This window comes from Anomalospiza imberbis, chromosome 23, assembly GCF_031753505.1.
Source record: "Anomalospiza imberbis isolate Cuckoo-Finch-1a 21T00152 chromosome 23, ASM3175350v1, whole genome shotgun sequence".
Lineage (NCBI taxonomy): Eukaryota > Metazoa > Chordata > Aves > Passeriformes > Viduidae > Anomalospiza > Anomalospiza imberbis.
Window position 1 is genome coordinate 2,264,056 of NC_089703.1, and position 26,873 is coordinate 2,290,928.

The 26,873-nt window shown below is 48.1% G+C and overlaps 1 protein-coding gene across 20 annotated transcripts in view; it reads right to left on the bottom strand.

Moving 5' to 3' along the window:
* EIF4G3 (eukaryotic translation initiation factor 4 gamma 3) overlaps positions 1 to 26,873 on the bottom strand; it is a 143,799-nt gene that overhangs the window by 27,051 nt on the left and 89,875 nt on the right. For 14 of the 20 annotated variants that reach the window (XR_010993537.1, XR_010993538.1, XM_068171832.1 and 11 more), the window contains 8 exons: positions 26,334 to 26,456; positions 21,756 to 21,891; positions 15,788 to 16,636; positions 8,942 to 9,030; positions 7,166 to 7,415; positions 4,662 to 4,819; positions 3,442 to 3,567; positions 2,265 to 2,375 (listed from right to left, as the gene is read on the bottom strand). Coding sequence is in view for 18 of the 20 variants with exons in the window: in XM_068171832.1 (XP_068027933.1) it covers positions 2,265 to 2,375; positions 3,442 to 3,567; positions 4,662 to 4,819; positions 7,166 to 7,415; positions 8,942 to 9,030; positions 15,788 to 16,636; positions 21,756 to 21,891; positions 26,334 to 26,456 (1,842 nt within the window). In the remaining 2 variants the exon portion in view is untranslated. The remainder of the gene's footprint in view (positions 1 to 2,264; positions 2,376 to 3,441; positions 3,568 to 4,661; positions 4,820 to 7,165; positions 7,416 to 8,941; positions 9,031 to 15,787; positions 16,637 to 21,755; positions 21,892 to 26,333; positions 26,457 to 26,873) is intronic. The other 6 variants (XM_068171828.1, XM_068171821.1, XM_068171819.1 and 3 more) reach the window with 3 other exon arrangements.

Sequence of the window (26,873 nt, forward strand, 5' to 3'; positions counted from 1 at the left end):
CATGAATGCTATAATTCATAGAATCATTTATCTTGGAAAAGATCTCCAAGACCATCAAGTCCAACCACCTGTAGCACAACTGCACCAGCTGATCACTCCTGAGGAGTCAACAGTGGAACAGGGAGCCTTCAAGATGTTTTTGTGTCAGACACCTTCCTAAAGCAGACGCTGATCTCTCCCTGTGTCCCCTCTCTGCTCCCACCCTGAGCCCTGACTGACACTGGTCTGGCTCAGCAGGGCCTGACAGCAGCCCTGCCTTCAGCACCTCTGGTGTTACACAGTTCTGCAGCCCAGGCTCTGACCATGCTGCCAATGTGGAGAGAAGAGACTTCCCTCCAGCTGAAAGACCAGACAATGACGGCCCAGAAAACTGACTGGCCACAGGCACGCGTGCCAGAGCTCAGCACACACCTCCTGCCCGTGGACAGCTCCGTAATCAGAGCCAGGCTGGAGTGTGCCCTGAAAACCCAAACCTTCGAGCTCATTCCCCCAGAACAGTGTCAGAGCCAAGGAGAGGTGACCTGCAGCCACTGCAGCTCTGCACAGAGGCAGCTCTGGTCTGAAGGACCTCCCAAACACACCAGGCTGTAACACACGGGGACGGAGTCGCAGAGGCCGGCGCTTCCTCAGACACGGAACTTCCTCGGGCACGGAACTTCCTCGGGCACGGGTCCATGCAAGTGTTCCTTTGCAGCAAACACCCACCCCTGAGGGAGGTGACTCCCTTGGAAAACTGAGGGATGCACGGAGCTCCACCTGTCACCTCCTCACATCCGGCTGCCTTTGAGCCCAGACCTTTCAAGCATCAACACAATAAAGACTTTCTTTGAGACTGTATGTTTTTAATAATATCTGTGAATAAAATCAGTTCAAACTGTGTGATTAGGTTTTCAATCAGTGAACAGAAGCATCCTTTGAAGATGAAATAACATAATAGATGGCTCTAACTTCTAAGAGAAATGGTCTAGGGGTCTGGGGTTTTTGGCTCCAGATTTGTACAGCAAAGTTAAAGAGGTGCCTGAGCTCAGGCCTGGCGTCCTGTAAATAATGATGGTTCTGGAGCACGGGACAAGTACCAGGTGTTCCTGCATTAATCCCAATGACCTCTCTTCAGAGGAAGACACGGGGAAGGACAGCAGGAAGACACAGGTACAAGACTCCTGCAGAGGAGCCAAAGACTCACAGCAGCACAGACTGACTGGCCTGGTGCTCCCACTCAAGCCACAAGTCATGGAAATACTTTAGAGACCATACAAGGACTTAAGGAAGTGCTTCTCCCTCTATAAGAGGCTTTGAATGCAGACAGTGAAATTGATCTTCGATGGTGGGAGGGGTTGTGCCTTCTGGGAACAAGAACTGAGGTGATTTCAGTTTCCATCACCTCTCAGGAAGGACAAAGCAAACGCAGGCTGCGCAGGGACGGACCCGTCCGCTCCAGCCCCACATCTCCTCACCTGCCACGCTCACCCAACCCTGCCTACACCAAAGAGCCTTCCCAGCTGCATTCTGCTCCTGTGCAACTCCACCCCGGTGCTGCCGGCGCAACTTTGGTTAGTGCCAGAGACAGTCATAAAACATGTTCAAGCAAAAAGAGGGAAACAAAGACAAAAGCCAAAGAAGCAAAACAAAAGACTCTCAATGTGCCAGAAGCGGTTAGCGCTGAGCTGCTCGACGTTATTTGGGGCAAGGAAGAGGCAGTGGTTTGATGGTTCATGGCATGGCCTGTGCAGAGGTGGGATGGCTGGGGACAGGCAGCGCACACGCAGGGTGGCCATGCGTCACGAGAGGGGAACGTCTGGCATTGCTGGGGCTCAGAACCCTCTGATCCTACAACCGCCGGCGTCGAGGACAGGCTGGTTAAACCATGTCACCTTCCAGCCCTCCTCCAGAACAAGGCAAGGAGAGGCTCTGCTCTGCAAAGGCGCAAATGTAAGATGTATGTTACGTGCTGAATGCTCCAAATGAACGGGGTAAGCGGGACTTACCTTTTCTCCCCCTTTCCACAGGTCTGCAAAGTGCAGACCCTCGCGGATCCCGCTCGGGCCAACGTCCCAGCATGCCCTCAGCTGGTGATGTCCCACCCACCACTGAAGACTGCCTAGAGGGGTACAACGCAAGTCTTGTTTCGGTTTTTTTTAAACAAGGTTGCACCTTTTTGTAAAGTTTTCTGCCAGTCGTTCTTTATCAACAGCGGGTGGTGGGGAAAAAAGGCAACTCTACAAAAAGGTGCAAAGTCTGGGGGGAGAGGGGGGGATTTGGCTTACCCCTATCGGCAGGTTCCTCAATGGTGGGTGAGGCGAGACCAAGAGAGGGCATGCTGGGGGCCCACACCGAGCCAGGGAGGGCAATCCAGGGGTGCTCTGCACTTTGCAGGCCTGTGGAGAGACAAAGAGCGACAGCCGCGTCACCCGGGCGCCGCAGGGCTCGGGACACTCAGCGCTGTCAGGAGAGGAGGCGCCGCAGCACAGCCGGCACGGCCCAAACGCGGGAAGCGCTGGCGACCTCACGAGGTTCTGCAGACCAGGTGGTGCTCCAAGAGAAACTGTGGCACCGAAGCAACTCCAAGACACAGGCGTGCAGCCCGGAACTGAGGCACCGGCCACGAGGCTGCTCCCAAACCAAAAATATTACATTGACCCAAAATCGCTGGGTTTGACTCCTGGAAAGCTGCGCACTTGGAAGTTGGGGTGATTCAGGGAACTCTTCTGGAACCAGCAGATTTGAAGGCTCCACGATGGCTGTGTCGTTAGACACGTCCAGATGGACACAGCAGAAGCAGCTCAATAGCTGAAAATCAGTGATTGCCCCTAATGATGTCCTCCTCCAGTGGCACTGACGGGGTAGCACGTGCTGGGGGCATCTGTGCCCCAGGAAAAGACATGGCAGAGGCAGGAGTGAAGAACTCACAGAGGGATTTCAGAGTGTGGGCAAAGCCAGACACAGGGAGAAGAAGGGAAAATGAAAGAAAAGCAGTGGAAAAGGTGGGAAAACAAGGAATGAAGTGACCAAAGCAACACGTGGAAGCATAGAGAAAGCAGGAAGACACAGGTGCTGGCTGTATTTTGTTTGTTAGTAAAGTCTCTTTGCTCTGTGGGTGTGTTTTGCAGCACAGCCCCCAGGCTGACGCACTGACGCCGGGTTTGTTGTACGACGAACGCGCGACCGCACGCACGACTGCCGGGTCCTGGTGTGGAAACACTTCCACCTCTCACACAGGGAAACAGGAAGGAGACAAACCCTTCCCAAACAACAGCTACCCGTGACAAACATCCACAACCGTTTCCAATTCCCCTACATTTTGTCAGCCAAACAAACATCACCCCTGCATTCCTCCTGACAAAACCAGAACCACCGGCGCACTGGAAGAGGCCCAAAAGCCTGAGGAGGGACTTCATCAGTGTTAAGGCCAGTTTTTAAATGAGCAAGTTGGGGTAAACTCACACTTCCAGACACGTTTCTTCCCCCGGGGGCTTGCCTCCCAAAATCAGCAAAGGCTGGTGTGAAGTCGGGGCCTCGTGGCAGGATCCGGGGGTCCAGAGTCCTCAGCGGCAATTTGGGCTGGTTGACCTGTGCCGTGAGCAGAGCACACAAAGAGGGGCTGCTCAGAGGTCATGCAATCTACAGACAGCATCTGCTAAACCATGACAGTCATATTTAACAGCCTAATTAAAGCTTTTAACACACCACTCAAGTTTTAGGCATCCACACTTATGCTAAAAATAAGCATTTCATTTAAAACACATCTTCAGGAGACTGTTGAGGAAACAAGTGGAGCTCAGAAACATTTCAAGGGTTATGGAGGATAAAATCATAGTAACACGGGTCTGTCTTGGTTCAGGAGCATGAAACTGCCACCTTCCCTCAAAGCAATGGCTTTCGTGCCAACATGAGAGATGGGCAACTGAGCCCAGGAAGCTCAAACACAGAACAGTGAGAAACAATCATGGGAAAATAGAAGGTAGATGAAATAATTTTGGCAATAAAGCTGCGTTTTACAATTTGCCTGGGTATGAAACTCAGAGTGGAAATGTTTCTGCACACGAGGATCACCCATGTTCCTGAGTCTTAAGACTGAGGCTGTCGTGGTTCCATCAAAGCCAAGGAACTCCCCAGCTCTCAGTGAGAGCAGAACGAGGCCTTGGTGTCAGCACTCAGAAATCCCAAGTGTTTCACTAAGCCCAGACCTCGAGCAGAGACAATCAGCTCTGAGATGAGGCTGGAGAGAAATCCCAAAACTGCCCGAGAATGGAGCTCTTCAGGATCTTTTATTAGATCAGCTTATAAATAGTGAAGAACCTGCTTCAGATCAAAAAACACTTTGCCCAAAAGCTTCTCTCTGCTTTTTAATTGATCTAATAGATCAATTAATTGATCAAATAGAAGCCACTGCCTCTCCATCCAGCCTTGCTTGGATGTTCAGCTCTTCATGGCTGGTTAATTTTAAATTTTAATAACATCCTGGTATAACTTAATCTAGATAAAGACTATCACAAAAGCTTCAGTTTTTAATCATCTGTGCACATTCATCAGGCACCAACACCTCTATTTGTAGAATCTTGTGATGAGACCAACTATTCCCACTTCCCACTAAAACCTGGCATGGAAATGGTTCAGGAATGAGGCATTATGGATCTTTATTTATATCAAACCCCTGCACATACCTGTTTTATGGGCTCTCCTCTCACCTTGTCGAGCACCACGTCGCTGATGGGAGGCAGCCCCTCAGGCTTCTGGATACAGGCAGGCATGAACTGGATATCCAGCAGGAATTCCCGGTCGTATTGCTTCTTCCCCTCCGGGTCCAGGGGCTTCCACTGCTCTATAGGGAGAGAAGTCCCTGAGAGTCACAGGAAACAAACCCCCTGCTCACCCAGATGTGGTTCTGGTAAATCCAAAGGGATGAGGCTGCTGCACCAGCCTGGGACATTTCAATTTAATTTGATCTTCATTATGAAGGGAGAGAGGAGGGCAAAACACATAACATTAAAAGGACATGAACAACAGGGAGCGTAGAGCCAGGTCCAACCACACCTGGATCTGGTCACTAATTCCAGTTCTAACCCATGTATCTAACTTTGACTTCTGCTCTCCTGTGGGATACGGCAGAATGGGGACAATTCCCTGTTTCTGTGTGAAAATAAGGAAGTTAAAGGGGTTTGTCTGGTGTAAAAGGAAGCCATAAACATGAAGTCAAGGAGAGCAGAGCATGGAACAAAAACACCCTCTGAAAATGTGAAACCATGGAACTGTGAACAACCCAGGCTGGAGATAACAAGCAGAAACAAGAGAAGCCACACCCACAGGCCATGATCTGGGAATTACAACTTTCCATCTATTTTACATGGGGCTTTTTGGGTGTGGAGGACTCTGCCTGGTGCAAATCAAAGCATAAACATACAGCCACTTTAGCACAAGGGAAGTCAGCCTCTGGCGGCCTGGAGATGGGATTTTCGGCACTGGCCACACAGTTTGTTTGAAATTAGGGAAGAAAACATGTTTTATCTGAAGGAAAACATCTGTATGAGATGCTGCCTTTGGATCTCCCTCATGCCAGACTGCATTACTCAGCATTCATCAGCCCTTCAGGTATTTATTACTCCTTTATTTCACTCCCTGACCCCCGGCTTTGGATCTCTGGGATTTCACCATCTGCACCCCTGCAGAGGCCACGAGCAGGGACTTACTCCAACGATGGGTTTTAATAACTGGGAATGAAAATACACAGAAGTGATTGCAAACTTTAGCTCTTTATGTAGTCTTATTTCTAGAGAGCTTCAGGATACAGGGGTGCAGAAATGGTTTGGCTGGATCCTGGCTGGAATTCCTGGCCTACTCACTGTACCTGTCATTTACTATGGAAAAGCTCCAACACAACAACAAGCAGTTTATGTGTAGTTTCCTTCCCTGGAAAGCTCTCAGTGAGCTGTTTTAATGTGAAGAGCAGCTGGGCAACATTACAAGAAGGATCCCCAATGCAGGGAGAGACAGGGATCAAACACACAATTCCTCCAGAGGCAGAAATTCCCCTTCCTCAGAAGGGCAGAGCCGAAATCGAGGCCTGTTGCACAAGTCTGATGTATGTTGCTTTCCCAGGAATCCATCCAACCCTTCCAGCTGAGTGAAAGGACATCTGGACACAGCTGGGATTGTTCTGACTGCATCAGCTGATGAATTATGGATTAACCTCAGGAAGTGCTTGGCTAGTGAACTGCTCAGGTACCCCGAGTGTGATGAGCTATCAAGAGGCCTCTGTGTTTTCCCCTCACAATATGATTGTGCTGAATTAATAAAACCAAAGCAAACTGAGGTCTTCATCAGAACAAAGTGGTGCACAAATAACCACTGCAGTGGAGTCCCTTAATGGTGGCACTCCTTGTCCACCAGGTTCTCCAGGTCCTTCCTTACTATTATTATATTCTTTAATTTCTGGGCTCTTTAAAAATGTCTACTTTATGTGGAGGGAGTTGCATTTGAATAAGAAATTGCTTAAAAATTGGGAGCAACTGAGAAGTTGGTCTCAAGTTCTCTCTTAATGAGGAGGATTAACTGAAGTTCAGGTCTATAAATTACAAAATCTTCATAAATAATAAAAAGGTTGTGTCTTGATAAATAACAAAAACACTCTATAGATATCCGATACCCTAATCAATGGGGCTGAGATGGGCAGTGCCTGGATTGAAAACCACAAACTGTTTCTTTTCCTTACTTTTCTAGAAATCCAAACATCCACGCAACTGTTTAGCCAGGAAATTAAATCTTTATGAACACACATATTTGTATTTAGGACCCAATGAACACTTTCATTTTTTATTTAACCACCTCTTATTTCAGAAGCATATTGGTTTATGCGGAATTTCTTGGATGGTTTCCAGCTGTGGATCACACAGGAATCAACTCTCATTTCCACTGTGCTCTAGCCAGCACCCAAATGCACAAAAAATTTCAAGAAGTTAGGGATTTTTTCTTCTCTTGACCACGACCAGCCAGACAAAAACCATTTTCCCCTTTTGCCCCCGTGGAAGATCTCTCGGGGCATGCTGGGTTGCAGATCTTGGCAGATCTAAATCCCCTTCCACCCCCAGTGGGAACACCCGTCGGGATGGCACTCGGGGTGTCAGCAGCCCTCACAGGAGGGAGGCAGAGAAGCAGATGGAGCAGGACCTACCTGGTTTGTACTGGTACACGGGCCCCTCTCCGGAGCTCTCCGTGCAGCCGGAGGTGGCGTCGGTGCCCTCGCCCTCCGAGACGCTCTCGGCGCCGTTTCGCACCGGCTCTGCCTCCTGCTCCCCGTTCTCCTCCACGGCTTTCGCTGCTTTGAGCTCTGAGGGTTCCCTCTCTGGTTGAAGCCCATGGCTCGTTTTCTCCTGGTCAGATTCAAGTACTTTGTCCCCTGAAGGTTGTTCCTCCTCCTTCGGCTGGAGCATGGACAGAAGCAGAGGTTTCGTTAGAAACGCCCTGACAAATTCAGTGCACGTGAAACGGCTCTTCATGGATTCACACTGCATTTTTGGGAGCAGCAGGAATACAAATGCATCTTACACAGGGATGTGGAACACCACACTGAGGCACTGGGTGATTTATCAGCTCATTCCCACGGATAACCCACTGATAATTAAGGGTGCAACTGGAAAGACTCAACACTGCCCATGAAATCCCCACGGGATTGGATGGAGGGAACTGTTAAGCCATGAGCAATCCCAGTCTGGAAACACAACTCTGCTTTCCTTTTCTCCTACCATCCATGATAAAGGGATGGTAAAGGGCACGTGGTGCTTATTTTGGGGATTCTTCCTTTAAATGCCTGCTGCCAACTGGAGCAGATGCCACTAAGGAAGGCAGTGTGAGATCCAGCCACAATTCCAGCATCTCAGTTTCAGGAAAAAGCATTAATAGTATCCCTGGCTGTTAATTTTAGAGCTCTCCAAGGACACAGCCTGATTGTGCATTCAGACGAGGAGGCGTCAGAATGCGCTTCTCCCGGGAGAAATCCCAGCCCCTCTTAGCACTGAACAAAGGAACAACTTCACTGAGGATGCTCCGGAGGAGGCTCCCGAACCTTTGCCTCCCTGCTTGATGGCACCACATCCTAAAACGCTTCTTTCAGATTTTTCAAGGGAATTCTCTGAAGAATTCCTCAGTGGAACTGCTGGGTGGTGCAGGAGACACGATTCCTCCCCTGGTGCAGCCCCTTTGCTCTCCTGCTCTGCACCACATCTGGCCAACCTCAGCTTTTATCCACACACTGGGCAGTCTGAACTTCTACATTTTTACTCTCTTGCTCCCTTTCTGATTGATTCTAACCCCATCCTGCCCCAGGATATTAAGCACAGCCCCCTGCTGCAATATCCCTACCAGAACAGCAGTGAGGGAGGTTTTCTTTACTCATCTAATCACTCTTGAGGTGGTTTTGCCTGAAAACTTGCCTGAAAACTTTGTCAGCTTCTCCATCAGTTGGTCATCAAGAAAATATCCTTGGCCATGATATTCCTGTGCAGAATAACCTGCCAAATGTCAGGATGGTGGCCTAGGACCAAAATGGGGCAGTGCTGAGGGATCCAAACCCACTTTTCCCTCACCCTTCACTGAAAGGGGTTCCTCAGTGCTGGGAGGCTGGTGGAAGTTTAGTGGAATCTTCTAGTGGAAGGTGTTCCCTGCCATGGCAGGGGTTGGAATGAGATGAGTCTTTAAGAGCCCCTCCAACCCAAACCAGTCTGATTCTATGACTGTACTAGTCATTACATCAGGCAAACCCAAAGAAAAGAGAAGAGCTTTAAAAGGGAGCAGACTGACACCTGTTATCTAAAGGATGCTGAGGAACAGCAGAGTTCCTCCCCAAAACTGCCCTGTGAGACAATGAGAAAGCAACGTCACTAAAGGACAATTTCAAGAGAGGAACACCATCTTTAAATTTGGGTAAAGCACGACTTTGGTTCCCTCTCACCTCTGCTTCTGCCTCTGTCACCTCCTCAGTGGCTTGGGTCCGGTCTTTTGGTTTCTTCCAGGTCTTTGGTGCAGTTACAGCGGTTTGGGCTGCAATGTAAACATGCATCTGTTACAAGCCTGAATGACACGGAGCTGATGGGGCCGTGGCTGATGAGCTTCCCTCTCAGGGGCTGGTCTGAGGCACAGGACAACGAAGCAGTTCAGCCTTGTGGAGGATTCAGCTTGATTCAACCACTTTGGCTTTCAATGCAGCAATAACAATCATTGGAATGACATGAAAACACAGGAATTGTTTTACAAGTTGCTCATTCAAGCTCCAAATGGCACTTGGGGTAGCAAGGAGGTCACTGCCAACAGCACAAGGATCATGCAGGGGAAAAAACCTTCAGGACGTCAAGTTTTTGGAAGGACCAGGTGCTGGCTGGGAGAGAAGGTTGTTCTCAACATATTTTTCTCAAGAATTATCATTGTTATAATATTAACCATAAGCAAGCCCAAATTTCCAGTATCTCATCCAAAAGGAAAACTCCTTCAATCCTGCAGCACTGCTCTGAGCTGGATTTATATTTCAATTTAAAAGCAGGTTCGTAACTCCAGCATTAATGATCTCCCTGGCCAACTGAGTCAAAGGAAACACCACAGAGTATTCCCCAGATCAGCACTGATTCACTCCAATCGTGTTTTCCCCCCTAAAGAGTAGAAGAAACCACACAATATATTAAGAGGAGACAAACCCATTAATCCAATCTGCTCCTAATTTGTGGCAAATGCTCCCAGCTTAAATTCGGATCCCAGGCACACATGCTCAGTTAACAGAGTGTAAATGGGATTGATTTTGTGACTGAAGATTACTGCAAACAGATTTCCAGCTCTGGCCTTTGGTTTCCAGCAGACACTGTGGAAAAACCCAGTGTGCATTTCCTTTATCACAATAAAATAGAATTTTGAAAGGTTCTTCACTACGGATAAATAAGAAGAGTTAGTAACAGCCAACTCTGTTCCTAAGGGCATGGAGCAAATGGGATTTGATGCATTCCCACTGCCCCAAAGAATACATACGAGCTTCCATGACTTCTCCAGAGTGTTTCTCTGTTTGGAGGGTGACCATGGACCTGCAGCCACTCTGCAGATTCCCGTGGGAATCACCACATCCAGGCCCCAGCCCAAAGAGCAACAGGGGCTACTGGTGCTGATGGAACACTTTTACCTTGAGGCTGAACATCCCAATTAAAAAAGGAAAGTCTTATTTAAAAACTCAAACATCATCTTCTTGCTCACAGAACCAATGGCTGGAAAACTCACCCAGATTTCCCAAGCTCCAGGTCCAGCCCATCCCATCCATTGCATCTCCCTATGGAGAGGCTTTAAGGGCAGGGCAGAGCCCCAGCACAAATCCCAAATTTCCTGGGGTTCAAAGGAGGGGAGAGGAAGGGCCAAGCAGGCCCAGACTGCAACATGGCTTTGTCTCCCCCAGCTGGAATCAGCCTTTACTGCTGCTCCCTTGGCAAGAACAGCCCAGTTATTCCCAGTGTCTGGGGGCAAAACCAGGGCTGGGGATCATCAGTGTCCATGCACGTGGTAATTTCTGGAATTCAGCAAAGCACAGATCTAAGACAAGCTTCCCCAGTTCCCTCCATCACAAAATCTGCTAAAAACTCAGTGAAAACGGAGCCCTTTTCAAAGGGCTGCTTTCAGTCTCGTTTGATGATGTCACTTGCACTTCCAGGGGTTTCTCCAAGAATGGATTAGGCCTGCAAAGAAACAACCTCAATTTTGCCACAGCCAAGTAATTTAACTGATCAATCCCAAAGTTTTTAATCGGACAGAACTTCACTGCCCTCAAACTCAAACCATGGAAACCATCTACGGTGTAAAATAACATTTCATTTTAACTGCACAGAAATAAACTCAGGGGTCACAGATTTGGGGCTGGCAAATGTCCGGGTGTTTCCTTCCTCAGCTGTCAGGATGTGAACATTACTGCTGCTCAAGTATACTTTTTTCCCACCTTTTTTTTGGCAAAAGTAAGCTCTGTAGAGGCTGCAATCCTGCCAAGTCTCCCAAATGAGTCTTGCCTTAAATCCCACAACTTCCATCAGCCTGGGGGTTCCAACCCCTGGCCGTGTTGTGGAGCTGCCCAGGGTGGATCTCCAGAGATCTCTGGAGACATTGCCCAATCTTCCCCACTCTTAAAATAGCAGACACCAGATTTCTTTTTTTCTGTCAAGTTCACATTTCTGCTGCAGGAGCTCAAAGGAGAATTTGCACTGATGTGAGTTTGGGTGCCAACCTTCCCAAACCCCAAATCCAACAGGACAATAGCGCTATTCATCTGAAGATGGAGTTTCATCTGTGAGGCTGTAGAGAAATTCAAAGTAATGTGTCCAGTTTGGCTCTTGGAAAGGGACAACTCCAGGCACTTCTGGTCTTCTTTTCCATTTTCCATTGTCCCCAAGTTGAGCAATTTCATGTCCTCTCCAATAGTTTAAGTCCTGCCCAAATGCAGATTCATTTTTGCCACTATTCACACTTCCAGACCTTGCTTTCAGCTCATTTCATTCCTTTGGAGAAGGGACACCAGAAACCCAACCAACACTCTGAGCTCTTATCACAGCTTCCAAAGCCAAGGGAGATAACAGGAGTGACAACACAGATTTACTTTAGGACTGGAAAGAGGAACAAACAATCCCAGACTACCCCGGACACCACCGCAGTGCTAACCCCAGCCCTGCTGGGATCTGCTCAGCAGGCCCAGCGCTCCCTCACCCCTTTCTCCAGCTGTGTCACGTTCCCAGTGGAACATCTTCCCACAGGATTTACCCACCCGCGAGCTCACGGCCCGTCCAGCGGGACACGAGGCCTCTCCTCTCTGATGTGGAAGCCTAAATTAATACCAGCTCTTACATTTTTATTATCCAACATGCCATGAAAGACCAAAGCAAAGATTCACCATTGCCTTCCAGCTCATGCAAATGAAAATATATTCCAGTGGTTATGGCAGCAAATCAAGAAAAAGGTGACACCTGATTTATGTTTCTGCCTCTCCACGTTTTGGTGCTGGAGAAATGTCTCCAAGGTATTTCAAAATTACAGCCTCCTCAGCTCAGAGACTCCAGGACTTGCCACAGCTGGGCTACTTAATACAGAAATATGTCTCATAAACGAGCTCTGCAAGAAACAGCCCTTTGAATTCCATGTGTATTAAGTTCTTTCAGCTTCCTGTGTCCCAAGGAGTTCTGTCTGAGACACACATCAGTCTCTTGTTTTCCTCTTTGCTTCTTTAATAGCCATGATAGAATGGTGACATCAAAGGCCTCAGGTCTCTGGTAGCACCTTCTGCAGAAATTCCACTCCACCAACAACACTTTTCCTGTTTTGCTGCCTGGAAAATCCTGGTCCCTCACTGTAGTTACAGAAATCCCAGAATTTAATAAAAAGCAACAGTCGTTGATGACCTTTAGCCAGGGTGATGTTTTTAGTGTGGACTGGAGCACCCAGGTCCTCTCTGGATAAACTGTTTTTCTCCTTGTAGAGCAGAAGGGTAGGAATTACTTACTGTAAAAAGCATGTGCTCTTACCCCTTGCAGATAATAGCTCTGCCTGTCCTAAAAACTTCAGGCAAAAATTCCTGAGGAGGCAGGAACACAACCTGTGCCCTGAGGACGAGGGAATGTGTCCCCTTTGGATGCTCAGACCAGGAACATGGTCAGCAGCAAGAAACCACCCCTGGGTACAACACCCTGCACTGCTCAGTGGTTCAGTGCTCTGAAACCCACCACGTTTTACCCATTTCATCAGGATGCACAAGCAGTGATGCTGATGAGCAGGGAATGATGATCCAGTCACTCAGAGACACAGAGACTGAACCACCAAAGCTGCTGACTTCACTGTGAGGGTGTTCAGAGCCAGAGCAGGTAGAATTCAGTGTAAAATACAACAAGGGTTGCTCCAGCAGAATTCCCTGGCCTTGGAAATCTGGTAGAGACCTAATGCCAGTGAAAAAGGAGGACTGGAGGTTCCCCTGGATCCCCACAGGATTAACTCAGCTCTGGCACCTCCCTGCAAACACCGACCAAGTCCTTTTGTTGAGCTGTAAAAAAAGAACTGCTGCAGCATAAAGATGTTTAATGGTCTGAATGTATTTTCTTTCTTGCCACAGAGCTCGACAGAGCAAAAATCCAAGTCTGGTTTCCGTGACTGTTGGACAGAAAGTGCGTCCTGTAAAACTCTGCAGGAACAGGCAAATCCCTTTGCTCATCCCCAAAAAGCTGCCACCTCCAGTGCAAAATACGGGATCCACCTGGGAGCCTCAGCAGTGCTGCCCCAGCAGCTCAGGGAGGAGGGGATGAAGGTCTCATTCCCAAAATCAGTCAGGCCAGGTTATAGCTATGCAAAGGACAGGCAGGAGGAGCTGCTGCAGCAATGAGATTATCCTGAGAGGTCCCAGCACTGTCCCAGCCAGCCCAGCTCGGCTCCCTTTAAAGGGAAAGCAGGGGCATGATTTGTGGCCAAGCTGCTCTGTAATAAAAACACCATTCTGCTGAAAACCCCAAAGAAATATTGCTCAAAGTCCCAGAGCTCACAGCTACCAGCACGTGCTCGAGAAGTTTCCCTTATCCCAGGTTTAATCCTAACTCCAAAGATCATAAAAAAATCTCTCAGCCTTTAGTCCAAGAAAAACACAACAATATAACCCTTTCTCCTTGCTCCTGAGGGTCAGCATCTGGATTTTCCAATGTATATGGCAGACATGCTGTTCCTTGTTCCTGAATTAGCAGGCAGCCTCAGATGATGTTATTTCAATCTCTCTTCCTCTCTCCAAGAAACAAGAAAGAACGGGAAAATTATTGCTGAAAAGAAGGTTGGCAGAGAAATGCAATAGTTCGGGATCATTAAATCAAGGGTAGAGCACAAAGAGCCACTTGGAGAGCTTTGTGCTTTCTTTGAAGCCCTGAGCTTTTAATAGAAATCTGAGTTTCAAGTCATCTTTTACATGACTTGAGAACTCCTTGTTTCCGTGTTGCCAAAGCCAATGGCTTGGCTAATGTGTGCTCTGGAGCATAATGACATTACAGCATTAAAATTAATCTTCTGCATAATTAAAAGCCCAAACACTGTAAGTTAATTTTTTTTTAATTTAAACTACAGGCCATTACAACGCCAGCAATAACACTGCAAGCTGGAACCTGCCTGTGCAAAACCTTATTTACAGAGTCACATTTCTCCTCTCCTTTTTAAGGAAACTAATTTGGGTTATGAAGTAGCTCGGATTGAAAGAACAACAAGTGCCACAGCAGTGAAATGACCCGAGTGAATTAAAAATAGAAGAAGATTAACAGGAAAAAAATCCTCATGGTCAGTGTAGTAAAGGGATCTTTCTTCTCATCTGTAGATACTGGATTTTAAAATCAGCATATTGAGCATCACACAAACATGGAACAGGGCCAATCTCAGCCTTTCAGGGCATTTAAGAGCAGAGCCTGAGATTTCTGAGCCCATTTCCCATCTATCAAAGAAAAAACTAAAAAAAAACCCTAAATGAAAAGTTACTTTAAAAAAATGACACCAACATGATCCATATCACAACTGACTGTTCGTCCTCTTTGTCCAAGCTTCACCAGGTTCCAAGGAATGGAAATAACTGCAGAACAGGATGTAGAAAATGTGACCCATGAAATGCTTTAACACACTGGGTGTGAAGAACAGCCCCCATTACACCCCTCCAGCAGCAAATAGAAGAAATCGATCATTTAACTTCTTTTCCACAATTTGATCTCCAGGAAGTCCTGCAAAAAAAGCCATTTTCCACAGGAAACACAGAGTGTTAAAACCACAGTGCCAAACCAGAGATGTGGCAGGGCTGAAACCAAAGGCAGGCAACAACACTTGGAGAAACAGGCGGTTGTGATTTGGATCATGCTGGTTTCATTTTTTAAATTTTTTTTCATTTTCATTTTCATTTTTTTTCATTTTTTTTCTTTTTTTTTTTTTGCAATTTTAGTGAATTTCAAACTGTAAACTGCAGAATTTAAATTTAAAATTGTAAATTGTACATTTTGCTTACACGTGACTTTTGCAAATGAAAAGCAGAAGCATCACTAGTGAAGGTTGGGCAGGTAGAGGTGTGTGACCCTGGTGTGACCCAGGTGTGTGACCCTGGTGTGACACTGGTTGTCAGTTGTTTGGGTGAGTGTGAATGGTCCCTTTCATTTTCCCACATCTGGGAACACCGTGACACATTTTTTTCAGCTGGAAAAGGCCCAAGTCCAGCAGTTCCAGAAATTGCTGGCTCGGGGGCTTCATCCCAAGAGCTTCAGGGTCCCAAATCCAGAGCCACGGGCCCTTGGACCGATTGCTCACCTCGGAGGGAAGAGGAGCTGTCCTGTCCCTGGAAGTGTCCAAGGCCAGCTTGGACACTGGGGCTTGGAGCACCCTGGGACAGTGAAAGGTGTCCCTGCCCACGGCAGAGGGTGGCACTGGATGGGATTTAAGGTCCCTCCAATCCAAACCATCCTGGGATTCCACAAAGAGCGGTGTGCTCTGCACTCCCCCTCCACCAGCCCTGTGCTGCCATGAAAGTATGAGCCCAGCCCAGCCTGGCACACACGTGCCAGTCTGTGACCAATTATGAACAGCCTGGAGGGATTTCTACCCCTGCTAACGAAGATCAGCATTTCACAATCACAGCAGCCATGCAGCCCCACCAGGCTTTTTCTTTTGTAGATAGAAACAGAAATATCTATTGGATGATAGAACAGAAACAGAAACATCTACTGGAAGAAGAAAAAGCCCCTTTCCTTCATCCTGCAGTTCACAACATGAACCCACAGAGCCCAACGCTTACCTGGGACAGGACTCTTGCTCGAGTTCACAGTCAGAGCCTCCTGGCTCTCATCCAGTTGCCCATCTGCTTCTGTCTCTTCCTTCTTTTCAATATCTTTTACCTCTTCACTAAGAGTAGTTCTTGTGCTCTCCTCTCCTTCTAAATCTCCCTGGACAACAGGGAGGGCACTCGGAGATGGGAGAGGAGGTGGAGAAGGAGTTGTAGTGGTGACAGCAGCGACGGGAAGCGGAGGGGATGGGGGCGGCGGCGTGGGCGGCGGGGTGGGAGGAGGAGAGGGAGCAGCGAGAGGAGCACTGGGAGGTGATGGAGCGCTCTCCACCTCGGCTTGGGGGGCCTCGGTGGGCTCCACCTCCACAGTCAACGCTGCAGCTTCCGCCTGGGCCGCCTCTGCCCCGGGCTCGGCCCCCGAGCTGCTCGTGTCGCTGGTGACACCAGGCCCGGCCGGAGCCGCCACCGGGGCATCACCGGAGGATGCTACTGCACTGCTGGGCTCTGTGCACGCCTCGGCGCCGGGCTCTTCCGCAGGAGGAGGGGCCGCGGGCTCCGGGCAGGCTGTGGCACTGGGGGTAGGCATCGCCTCCTCTCTGGGGAAGGCCAGTTCACATTTGTCCTCCGGGTCAGCCGCGGGCAGGGCTTTGCTGGACACGGTGACAGCGGCGGCAGCCGCGGGGACGGCGGCGACCGGAGTGGCCGGGGCTGGCGACGGAGCGCGAGGAAGTTCTGCTGAGGTTTCCACTGAGGTGGGGGCCTCGGTCGTCTGCCCAGCTTGATCTTTCTTCTCCCCAGCAGGTTCTGGTCTGAGGACTGGAGAAGGTGGTTTTAATACTGGATCTGGTTTTGGCTTCTCTTCTGGGAAAGGAGAAAAAATCCATTAGCAACAGCAAGGCAACTCCATGTTCCTGCTCGGTGCCTTGGCTCCCTTGATTCCCATTCCTGCATTCTGCCAAGGAGCTCTGGGGAAGACACCAGAGGCTCCTGCACCTCACAGGGAATCTAAATTTGAATATACAACCTCTGCCATCCTGAGATGAGACGATCCGGAGAGACACATTGCAGCCTGCCAGTGCCTAAAGGGGGCTTATAAAGCAAGGAGGGCAACTTTTTACATGGACAAAAACTTGCAGGACAACAGGGAATGGGTTAAACTGACAGAGGAGAGATTTAGATTAGATGTTTGGAAGAAATGTATCAACACAACCCCCAAAATCTCGTGCAGAAAGAAGTCCCTGCACTTTTCCCATGATTAGCACCAGACCTGGTGATCCTGTCCCTGCCATGACCATCACAAAGCTCCCAAAGCTCTGCTGCAGCTCTCTGCTTCCCACTTCTTTGCTACAAAAGTATGAGCCATTATCATTTAAGATCTTGCAGGAACACTGGACTCCGTCATGACAATGTTACACCAGCAAAAAATAATTCTGGAAAAGCCAGAAGCACAAACCTGCTCTTCAGTATCAGTCAAAGGCCACAACCAACTGCAAATCATCAAAATTCAGGTAGAACTGAACAGGTGTGGCTCTGCTGGATTTCCATTTGGGGCTTATTCAACAGCTCAGCTGAAGGGAAAGGGCTGAAGGAGAACCAAAGGGTTTTTGAAGGAGAACCCATTTGAAACTGCCTGGTAGCATCAAATCCCACCTTTAGGAATAGCTGGAGCAAAAGTGAGCTCTGCCTGCAGCCGTCAGCAGCCCCGGCAGCATTACAGAGGCCCATGGCCAAGCAGTAGCTTATCAACCTAATGAGGCACCCAGGGACATGGCTTTGGAGGAGAATGACAAGTGAGGGAAGAGATGGGAAAGAGTATCCCAACAGCTGATTTTGATTCTGGAGGCTCAGTGGAAGAAAAAGGATGCGGGAAGTGGTTTGGAAAAAGAAAACACGTCACCTCTGATTTCTGGAACATCCTTTGCAGGAACTCCTGGAGCACTCCTGACATTTGCAGCTCGCTAAAAACAACTGCCTGGATATTCTCTCCCTGAGTCAAAGAAGAATGTTCAAAAAAAAAAAAAAAAGCCAACCAAATGCATTTATAAAACCAGCACAAATGCAGAGCTGCGTTTGAAACCAGAGGTTGAACTCCCTTCCTTCAAACCACACCTTGTCTGGCCAATGCTCTCGTCATGGATACAGGTTGTGTGTGCAAAATCCCAGAGAAAAGTGATTTGAGGAGGGATTTCAGAGAATGAGGAGCAGATTTGGCTAATGAGAAGCAAATCTGAACTTGAACCCCCATCCCAGAGAGCAAATCTCCAATTCCTGGCAGAGGAGGACTCGTCCTTGCCAACTGTTACAGAGAGTCACGTGAACAACTCACAGTTGGGGAGGGAAAACAAAAATCAACGCAATTCATCCCAACTGGATCAAATCCCTCTTCCTAAATACGCTGAGATCATTCCTCATGTTATATTTAGAAAGTATTTACAGGAAGCGCTGGCTGTTCCAGGGGAAATATCAAGAGATTTTTTTTTAATTTCCCGATAAATACAATTTTTGCCAAATTATTCCTTAAAGATTCTTTCACATACCCAGTGGGACAGAGCCCACTGCCTGCTTCACCAACAGCCGTTGCTGGGCTGCTGGGTGGTCCTAGTGGCACAGACTGGCCAGGACAGTGGATGAGGAAGATTTTACTGGATTCAGGAATTTGTTCCTGCTCTGTGGTGTTTATCTGACAATAACTGCTGGGCTTGCTGCCATTTTTCCATCTTTTGTCCTGATGCAAACACTCACGAGGTGGCACCAGGACCGACTCAGTGTCAGCAGAGGGGCTTTGGAGCTTTCCAAACTCCAGGGTCGGACATTAATCTGTTCTCCACAAACCATGTTGTACATTCTACATGTCTGATACATTGCAAGATTTGGAAAGAGGTTTAAAAGAGGATAATACTACTCCAAACATCCCCCTCAACCTCTGCAAGCGGAAAAAATGTGGGCAGCTCTGATTCCATGCAGTTCTATCCCATTGCACCTCCTGCACCAACCTGGCCTGCAGCCAGGCTCCACAGGCTCAGCCACTGGCTTGACCTGGATTCTCCAGCAGAATCCTCCCCTCTGTCAGCCTGGCTGGCATGGACACACCAGGGGCATCTCCAGGAACCCGAATTTGCACCTAAAGAATGTGATTCTTCAAGGTATTACAGTAGCAGTTCCTATACCTGGTCCACTGGAAGGGGTCCCTGCCATGGCAGTGGGGTCAGAATGGAAGGAGCTCTAAGGTCCCTCCAACCCAAACCTTTCTGGATTTCTACGAAATGCCAAAGGCTTGTCTTTAAAAAAAACCCAGCCACAGATATAAATAATGCAATCCCAAATCCAGCCTCAGGAATACTTCCAGACCAAGCCAACAGGGACTGCAGATCCTGGTGTGCCGACCCCGAGGCGAGCCCAGTGCACTGGCCAGATGCTGCTCACTGTTAGAAGCAGCTGCACAAGCAGCACTGGGTGTGACAGAATCACAGTGAAAGCCTGATTCCAAACTTCAGCAGCTGCCAACAGGCACAGGAGAGCAAGGGCACGGGGAGAGCCGATCCACAGGATGGACAGGGCAGAGGGGACTTTGGAGAAACAACAACACTGGTTTGAATGAGCACTTCAGCCATGCAGCCCCACCTGTCACTACTCTTGTTTTGGAAGCAAAAATCCCCCAACATCGGAGTGAAAAATCATGTTGATACCTCGGCATGTATTTCTGAACAGACATGCCCCCCAAAAGTCATTAGTTCAGTTTAAATATTATTAACAGGGTCTGTTAATTACTGACATCAACCCCTACATTGCTCTGCCCCCCAGCCACGGCTGGGTGCTATTCCAGGGCTTTCCCTGCAGTGCTTACATAAACGTGCTCTTTAGCAATTTTTGGACTGGAACAAATGTGTGACTCTTTCTGGGATGGAACAGAGATAAACACAGGAAAGCTCATCAGTGTTAAACCCCAGTCAAGCCCTGCTTTATGTTTAAACCAGCACTGTCAGAGCCGTGTAACTAAGCAAACACACTTACTTCCAGTTTACTCACAGTTGCCTACAAAGGGATTAAGTTAAAGAGAGAGAAGAGGGATAGGACCTGTTTGTCCTGGAAATCCACATTTTCATACACAGATATGAAATACTGTGATGGGAAGTGCTGGATTTTCAGAGCTCAGAGTTCAAGGAGCTGCTGTCATATGATTTAGTGGTAGGTGGCCCTGTGAGGAGCAGGGGGTTGGACTTGGTGATCCTTACAGGTCCCTTCTGGCTGGAGATGATCTGTGATTTCACAATTTTACAGCTCAGCCCCAGCTCTGTCCCAAGGATGTCCCTGGCAGCAAGAGGGACTAGGGGATGTTGGCAGAGGGGACAGAGACAGGGATGAGCAGCTGTGCCAGAGCTGGGCAGCACCAAACAGCCAGGGGAGCTCAGGCAGCGCAGCCACAGCAGAGCCAAAGGACATCAGACCCACCCATGCCTCGCTCAGGTGACACTGGGGACATGGAAGGTTTGCACCAACATCTACGCAGAGCCACAGCCTGCCTTTAAGTGCGGGATGGGACCAGCCCAGCCCCCAAAGGTCCCTTTTAACCTTTCACAACCAATTTCTAGACACTGCAGCAGTTTAGAGGACAGCACTGGAAGAGGGAGACCCTGATGTTCACGCTGTGGCTCTAAGAGCAACCCTAAGGACACTGTCCTTGGCTTCCCAGCAGTGACTGTGCTGGGATCCAGGGCATCTGCAGCACCACAGATGTTGGTTTGTCCCCTTTTCTAGGGCTCTGCTCCTCTGGGGCTTGGTTTTCCTCTAGCAAACCTCTCCAGGGACAAAAGGACAAGAGGAAATAGCCTCAGGTTGTGCAAGGGGTGGTTCAGGTTGGATTTTGGGAAAATCCCTTCATGGAAAGGGTGGCCAGGCACTGACCTGGGCAGCGGTGGAGTCACTGTCTCTGAAAGTGTTAAAAAAATGTGTGGATGTGACACACTTGGGGACATAGTTTGTACTGAACATGGCCATGCTGGGTTGGACTTGAAGATCTGGGAGGGTTTTTCTGACTTTGGTGGTTCTGTGACTCTGGATACTCTGAAATAAAAATCCCAGCACCCCATGACGGCCCTGCACGTGCTGCTCCAGGCAGAGCCCGGAGGCTGTGATGCCATGGGTGAAACTGGGAAGCAGATGGTGGCGTCAGCTCTGTACCCCAGCACCCATCCTGCTGCCACACATCAGGAACTGCAGCTTCCAATGCCTGCAAACTCCAGTGAGGGACAGCCTGGGCCTGCTCTGTCGCCTCCTGGGACAAGTCCCTGAACAGTTTTAAAAATCTCCCTTCCAATGTATATTATGGAATATCCTGAGCTGGCAGGGACCCATCAGGATCATCGAGTCCAACTCCTGGCCCTGTGCAGGGACCCCAAGGATCCCATCCTGTGCCTGAGAGCACTGTCCAAGGAAATGGAATTTTAAGAAACTCTTTCCATCTGTGCCATTTTTACCAAAGTCAGCAAAATCTGCTATGGGCTTTATGAGACACTTGGCACACTAATGGGTTTTTTCCTAGTTAATGTTGCCCATTCCTACAGGACTGGACACACAAGCAGCTCTGGGGAAGCCATATGATCCTCTGGATCCATGCCACTGCTGTGGCTAATTATCCAAATGATCCAAAGCCTCTCTGGCTAAAGCGTTTCCCTGACAACACGCTGGGTTCTGGAGGATGCCACTTGGGTGAGAGGAGTTTCTTCCTTCTGTGTGCTCTGAAACAACGTTTAGGACACAGAAGACTGAAGACAATTATTTTTAACCAGTTCCACATTAGCAAATTCCAATTAATTGCCTTAGCAACACACTTAAAATGTTCCACTGGAGGAAGAGAAGTTCCTCCCCTCCTATTTCTGCTGCCTGCTGGTCTCCCTGCCAAAAATATTCCAACTAAAACAAGAAAGGAGGGGAAAAAATAAATGATTCAAAATAATGAGGGAGGAAATCTCCATGAACCGACCTTGTTTGGAGGCGGGGGCCGCGGTGCCGGGGGCGCTGCCAGAGGGGTGGGAGCTCTCCACGGCTCCCAACGCCGTGGGAACGGGCTCGGGGACCTGGCTGGGCACCTGCTGGGGGGGAGGGACAACAGGGTGAGCCTGGGGACATAAAAACAGGCAGCAAAGGCAAGGGCGAGATGACACAGGGTGGGATAGAGAGGAGGAACCAAAGGTGGGGAGAACAAAGAGAAAAAATAAAGAGCAAAGATACACAGATCAATTGGATAAATCCAAAAAGTTCATGGGAAAGGGAGGGAAAGGCAGCAGGAAAGGGGAAAGGGATGCTCCCTGTTCAGAGCAGCAAGGAAGGGACAGCACAGCACTGTTATCAATGTGCTTTGCTCTCCCAGCACCTCTCCCAGGAGCTCCTCCATGCAGGACACACACCAAGGCTCCTGGATCCCTCTGTGACTTCAGTTCACCTTTGGGATTTGACTCTTTTCTCTACTGACCCATTATTTCAACCCCCTTAGAGATTTAGATCTATTGATTTACGCTTCTGTGTACTTCTCAACAGCTGATGTGCGCAGGACGGGATGAATGGTGGGCAGATGTATCTGCACACACATCACTCCTTATCCCAGGAGGAAAACCATCCCAGACTGGGAGTGCTTGGATGCAAAACATCCCCCAGCCCGCCTACAACAGCCTGGGGGTGGGACCTGCAGGGCAAGAGGAGAATAAAACCAGCTGGGCAGCAATCTGAGGGAGAGCAGGAGGAGCAGATTCCCAGAGAACATGGACTGAGATTGTCTGTATGGAAGAACAAAACAAAATGGCCTGCAAAGACTGAAGGAAGACTGGAGGAGCCCCAACCTGTGGCACAAACAAAATCTCAACGATCTCTCACCAAACACTCACTTGTGCTCAAGAAAGTTTGATAAAATCCTTTAGTATTTAGTCTCAGAATTTAAGGAAGACCAAGTTAATGCCCCAGACTCGAAGGTGAGACTTGCTGGAGTGAACACAGACAGGGCAAGGCAGCTGGTCACAAAATCCCCTTAAATACACTCTGGCCAGGCACAGAAGCAAATGGGGCTAAATTTTAATTTCCTAATCCCAAGTGGAAAGCCAGGCAGCTCCCTGCAGGTGTCTGCTCTTACCAGTTCCACATCTATGAACTTCTCTGAACATCTACAGGAAAAGGACTTTTTAATCACTCCTGATTGCAGACAGGCTCTCAGAAATCTATGCAAAACTTATTTCCCGATAAAAGGAAACGCTCTGGCAACCTGCTTCTTCTCCTGGGACTCTGTTTTTTCCTCCCATCTCCAGCTTTTTGCCTATTGCATCTGAACGGTGCGGGATAAAGAGGGAATTATCTCTATTTTTCACCATTTCTGGAAGACCAGAAAAAAGCACATCTGGAAAAATAAGAATGAAGATTTAATTGGGGGTGAAGGGTTGAAGTTTTATTTGGGATTGCTCCTCTTTCAGGAATGAGCCTGACAGACTGGAGAATGGATGAAGAACTGCAGCCCAGCCTCCAGCCAAAGGGAAGGAGCCAAAGAAAACACAGCTTTACAAATGAGCAGGTTTCAAGAACATTTTCCCCTCGCCCTCAGTGATCAGGACTTTCCTTTTATAAGAAAATTTATGGATTAAATCAGTGTGGAGAAAGAAAGCTGTGATAAGAACCACATGAACCTAAGCAGAGCAGTGAAGAAGAAACCTGTGAGCCCAGAAACTTCTTGGGTCAGGAAATGTATTTCCTTAAGAAATGTAGAAAACATTTATTTTGTGGGAATGATATTGCAAATGAATAAATGGTCCTTATGCACTGAGCCTTGCAGCTGCAAAATAGAGCATTTAGAGAGCTTTTAGGAAAAAAATCCCACTGAAAATTGCTCCCCTGATTTATGATGCTCCAAGGGTTGCTCTGGGTTATTCCACCCCACCACGGCCTGGACACTGAGCAAACACAACTCTGACAAACTCACTGAGACGTGGAAGAGTTTGGCCAGGAAAATAAGAGCATTCACTCTTTAAAAAGTGATCTTCTCTGGAAGCCAATGCTGAGGCAACACCATAATCAGATTTTGGCCCCGGGTTTTCTTTCTCTTCCCAGCAAAAAATCAGAGTGAAAATAGTGCCTGGCTAGAAATGGATAAATCATATCTCCATGTACCTCCAGCTTCTCTTGCAGGAACTTTAGAGCACTTTACTTGCTTAAAAGCAATTAAAATACACTGCAGAGGCACTGGGAAACTCCACCTAAAGCACTTTTTGGTCAGCACTGCTGAGTAAAAGGTCCAGGAATGGCTCAAACCACGCAGCTCATCCTGGCAGCAATGCTCATCTTCTGCACAATTCCAGTAACTTTTTGATGCTAAGCACAATTCCAACAATTTTTTGATGTTCAGCACGTAATTTACTGAGAAAAGAGGGTGCATTGGACTTGTATTAGCCAAGTTTTGGTTTATTTGAGTCTGCTAATAGAGTAATTCAAATCTAAAAAAAAAAAAAAAAAAAAATTTGGAAACTATTATTATTATAAAAGGGTTTATTTTTCAAATGCAGAGTTTGGGACAGGGAGTGGTCTCCAGCACTTCCTGAGGATGTTTCTTCCTCTGTGTTTGCACCATTTAAATAATGAGACAGCAGATTCAGAGAAAGACGTTTTATTAGAATTTGCTACAATTCTAAAAATCTCATTGGACTGGGAGTCACTTTGATGCTGCCTTGTCAAGCCCTGAGGCTGCACACTCACATTTTGAGTGCTCCAGCAGTGAAATCTCCCCGAGCACCCTGGTGAGCAGGGTTTGGTCCAGGGGGGTGGAACAAACAACAGCAGCTCTGCTCTCCCTGCACTGTCCCAGGAGCTGCCCCAGGTCAGGAGCATCTCAAAAGTTATGGCTGGATATGGAAAATTTACTGACTCGAGCCTGTTCAAAACAGTACCACCCCCACTACTGCAATTCCTGAGCACAGTTATTAAGGCACTATTTAATTTCACCCAAGATATTAAACGTGCTCTGAAGACTTGATTTAGAGAAGCTGTTGGGACAATAATGTTGAATTTCCTGGCTTAAGTGGGCTTAAATTTTCAGTTATGTTACAGTAATGAACTTATTCTGGTGAGCCCAATTTCAGAGCTCTTCTGTGATTACCAAAAGTGGTTCCAAGCACCTAAGCAAAAGGAAGGCAGGATATTAAACAATGGAATATTTGCATACCTTGGAGGAGATGATTGGACATCACTGCTGTGCTCTGCATATAAATTACAGCTGATCAGAATTCATGCCTAGTAACCTCCTCTTGAAACACATTTATTTCCTTCTGTTTGACTTAATTGCAGTGCCTTAAAATAGATTTCAGAATGTAAGAATGACCAGGTAAGTGCCTGGATTCACTGCACTGTGCAGGAATACCACGGGAAATCCTGGCTGGTTCCAACTCTTCCCACTTCCAACGAGAAGAAATGGGGAGATGATCTCACCAGGATTCTCGTGTTTGGCATATCTACTGTAATTTCTAATGGAAAGAAGTTTACCTGGTGCCTTGCTGCTGCTTGTCCTGGATGGGGACAGAGGAGAAAACTGGTGACAAAGCAAAAGGTGGCGCCTTCAGAAGACACAAGGATTGGACTCAGTTGGGAATGGCTGAAAGCTGAAACCCTGCTGCTCCCAGGGAGAGATCTCCAGGCCAGGCTCTCACTTCACCTCAGTGATCCCAGATGCATCTCCCTGGAATCCTGAGCTCCCACTCCAGCACAAGCAGTGCTCCCACACAGGGCTGTGCTCCTGCCTCAGCACACGACTTTCAGCAGAAAATCTACTCCCACACGGAGAGGAAAGGAAGGTTTGAGCTCAGGAAAAGCTGTTTCACCTTAAAAGCTGCCAAAAGCTGGTGACATCAAACAGAGAAGAAGGTGGAAGAAGAAATCACATCCCAGCACCAGCTCTGCTCTACAGCCCAGCCATCAGCTGGAGAACCTTCCTGACCGCTAACCAGGGACTTAAAGAAGTCAGACTCAAAGGTGTACGACAAGAAGGGATTTAAGAGCTACAGAAAATTATTATATTATTTTAACTTTTCTCTCACCAGCAAAATGCATTGTTAAGTTTGAATACACAGAGACCAAATGTGTGATAAACTTATTTCAGTTCTGTGAGAAAATTCCTGAGCTCCAGATCTTCTGGTGACTCTAAAACAGCTGCACAAAGGCAGAAGGAACAGTGATGCAACTGAAGGTCTGTAATCAATCACCTGTGTGACATGGACTCTCCTCAGGTGCACAAGACTTACCAGAGACACCTCCTTTCCCACAGATATTTTGGCTCCTCCTTTAACACTGAAAAACTCTGAAAATCTACTGCTGATGGAAAACCAGGGAGGGGAAAGTACAGCAGCACTGGGGCTCCACATCGACAAGCCATGGACTGCTAAGAATGGTCAAACTTGGGAAAACATCATTGCTGAAGAATATGGATAGTTTAGGAGCATCCAGGTCTCTGAGATGGTCAGAGGTGTGGTTGGAGGCGTGAGGGAGAGGCACAGCAAGGCAAAGGTCACAGGGGAGGAATGCAGCCCTTCCTTACCTGAGGTGGAGTCGGGGTGGAGGTGGGTCTGACGATGGGGGGGGTGGGGTTCCTGCTGCCCCCTCCAGACATGATTTCTTCCGTTATGTCTTTGCCTCCCTGGTTTGGATCCCGGATTCGGATCTACAGGATCAAAAGAATTGAAACAACAACAAAGGAATAATTCCCACAAGTGCTCCTGCTACTGCTGTCCTGGTGGAGAGCAGTGTGGGCAGCACAAGCTCCCACCACACCCAGCAGGAGATGCTCTGGGATGAGCTGGTGCTCAGCAGCAACACTGGGATGTGGCTTGTTTCCATGGCTTGGAATGCATGGCATGTCATCCCTTCATCAACACCTAATTTAATCAAAACCTAATTGAATAATCAACCACACCAGTTCAGTCTAAATATGTGCACCCTGCAATTCAAAATACAGGCTTTGCTGCTGGAACGTGAGTTTCCTGCAACTGAGAAAATGTGGGAGACAGTTTAGGTACAAGCTAAGCTTGCCCAGTAGTGGAAAGGGCAAGAATGGAGAAAAGGCTGTCTTCCACCCTGA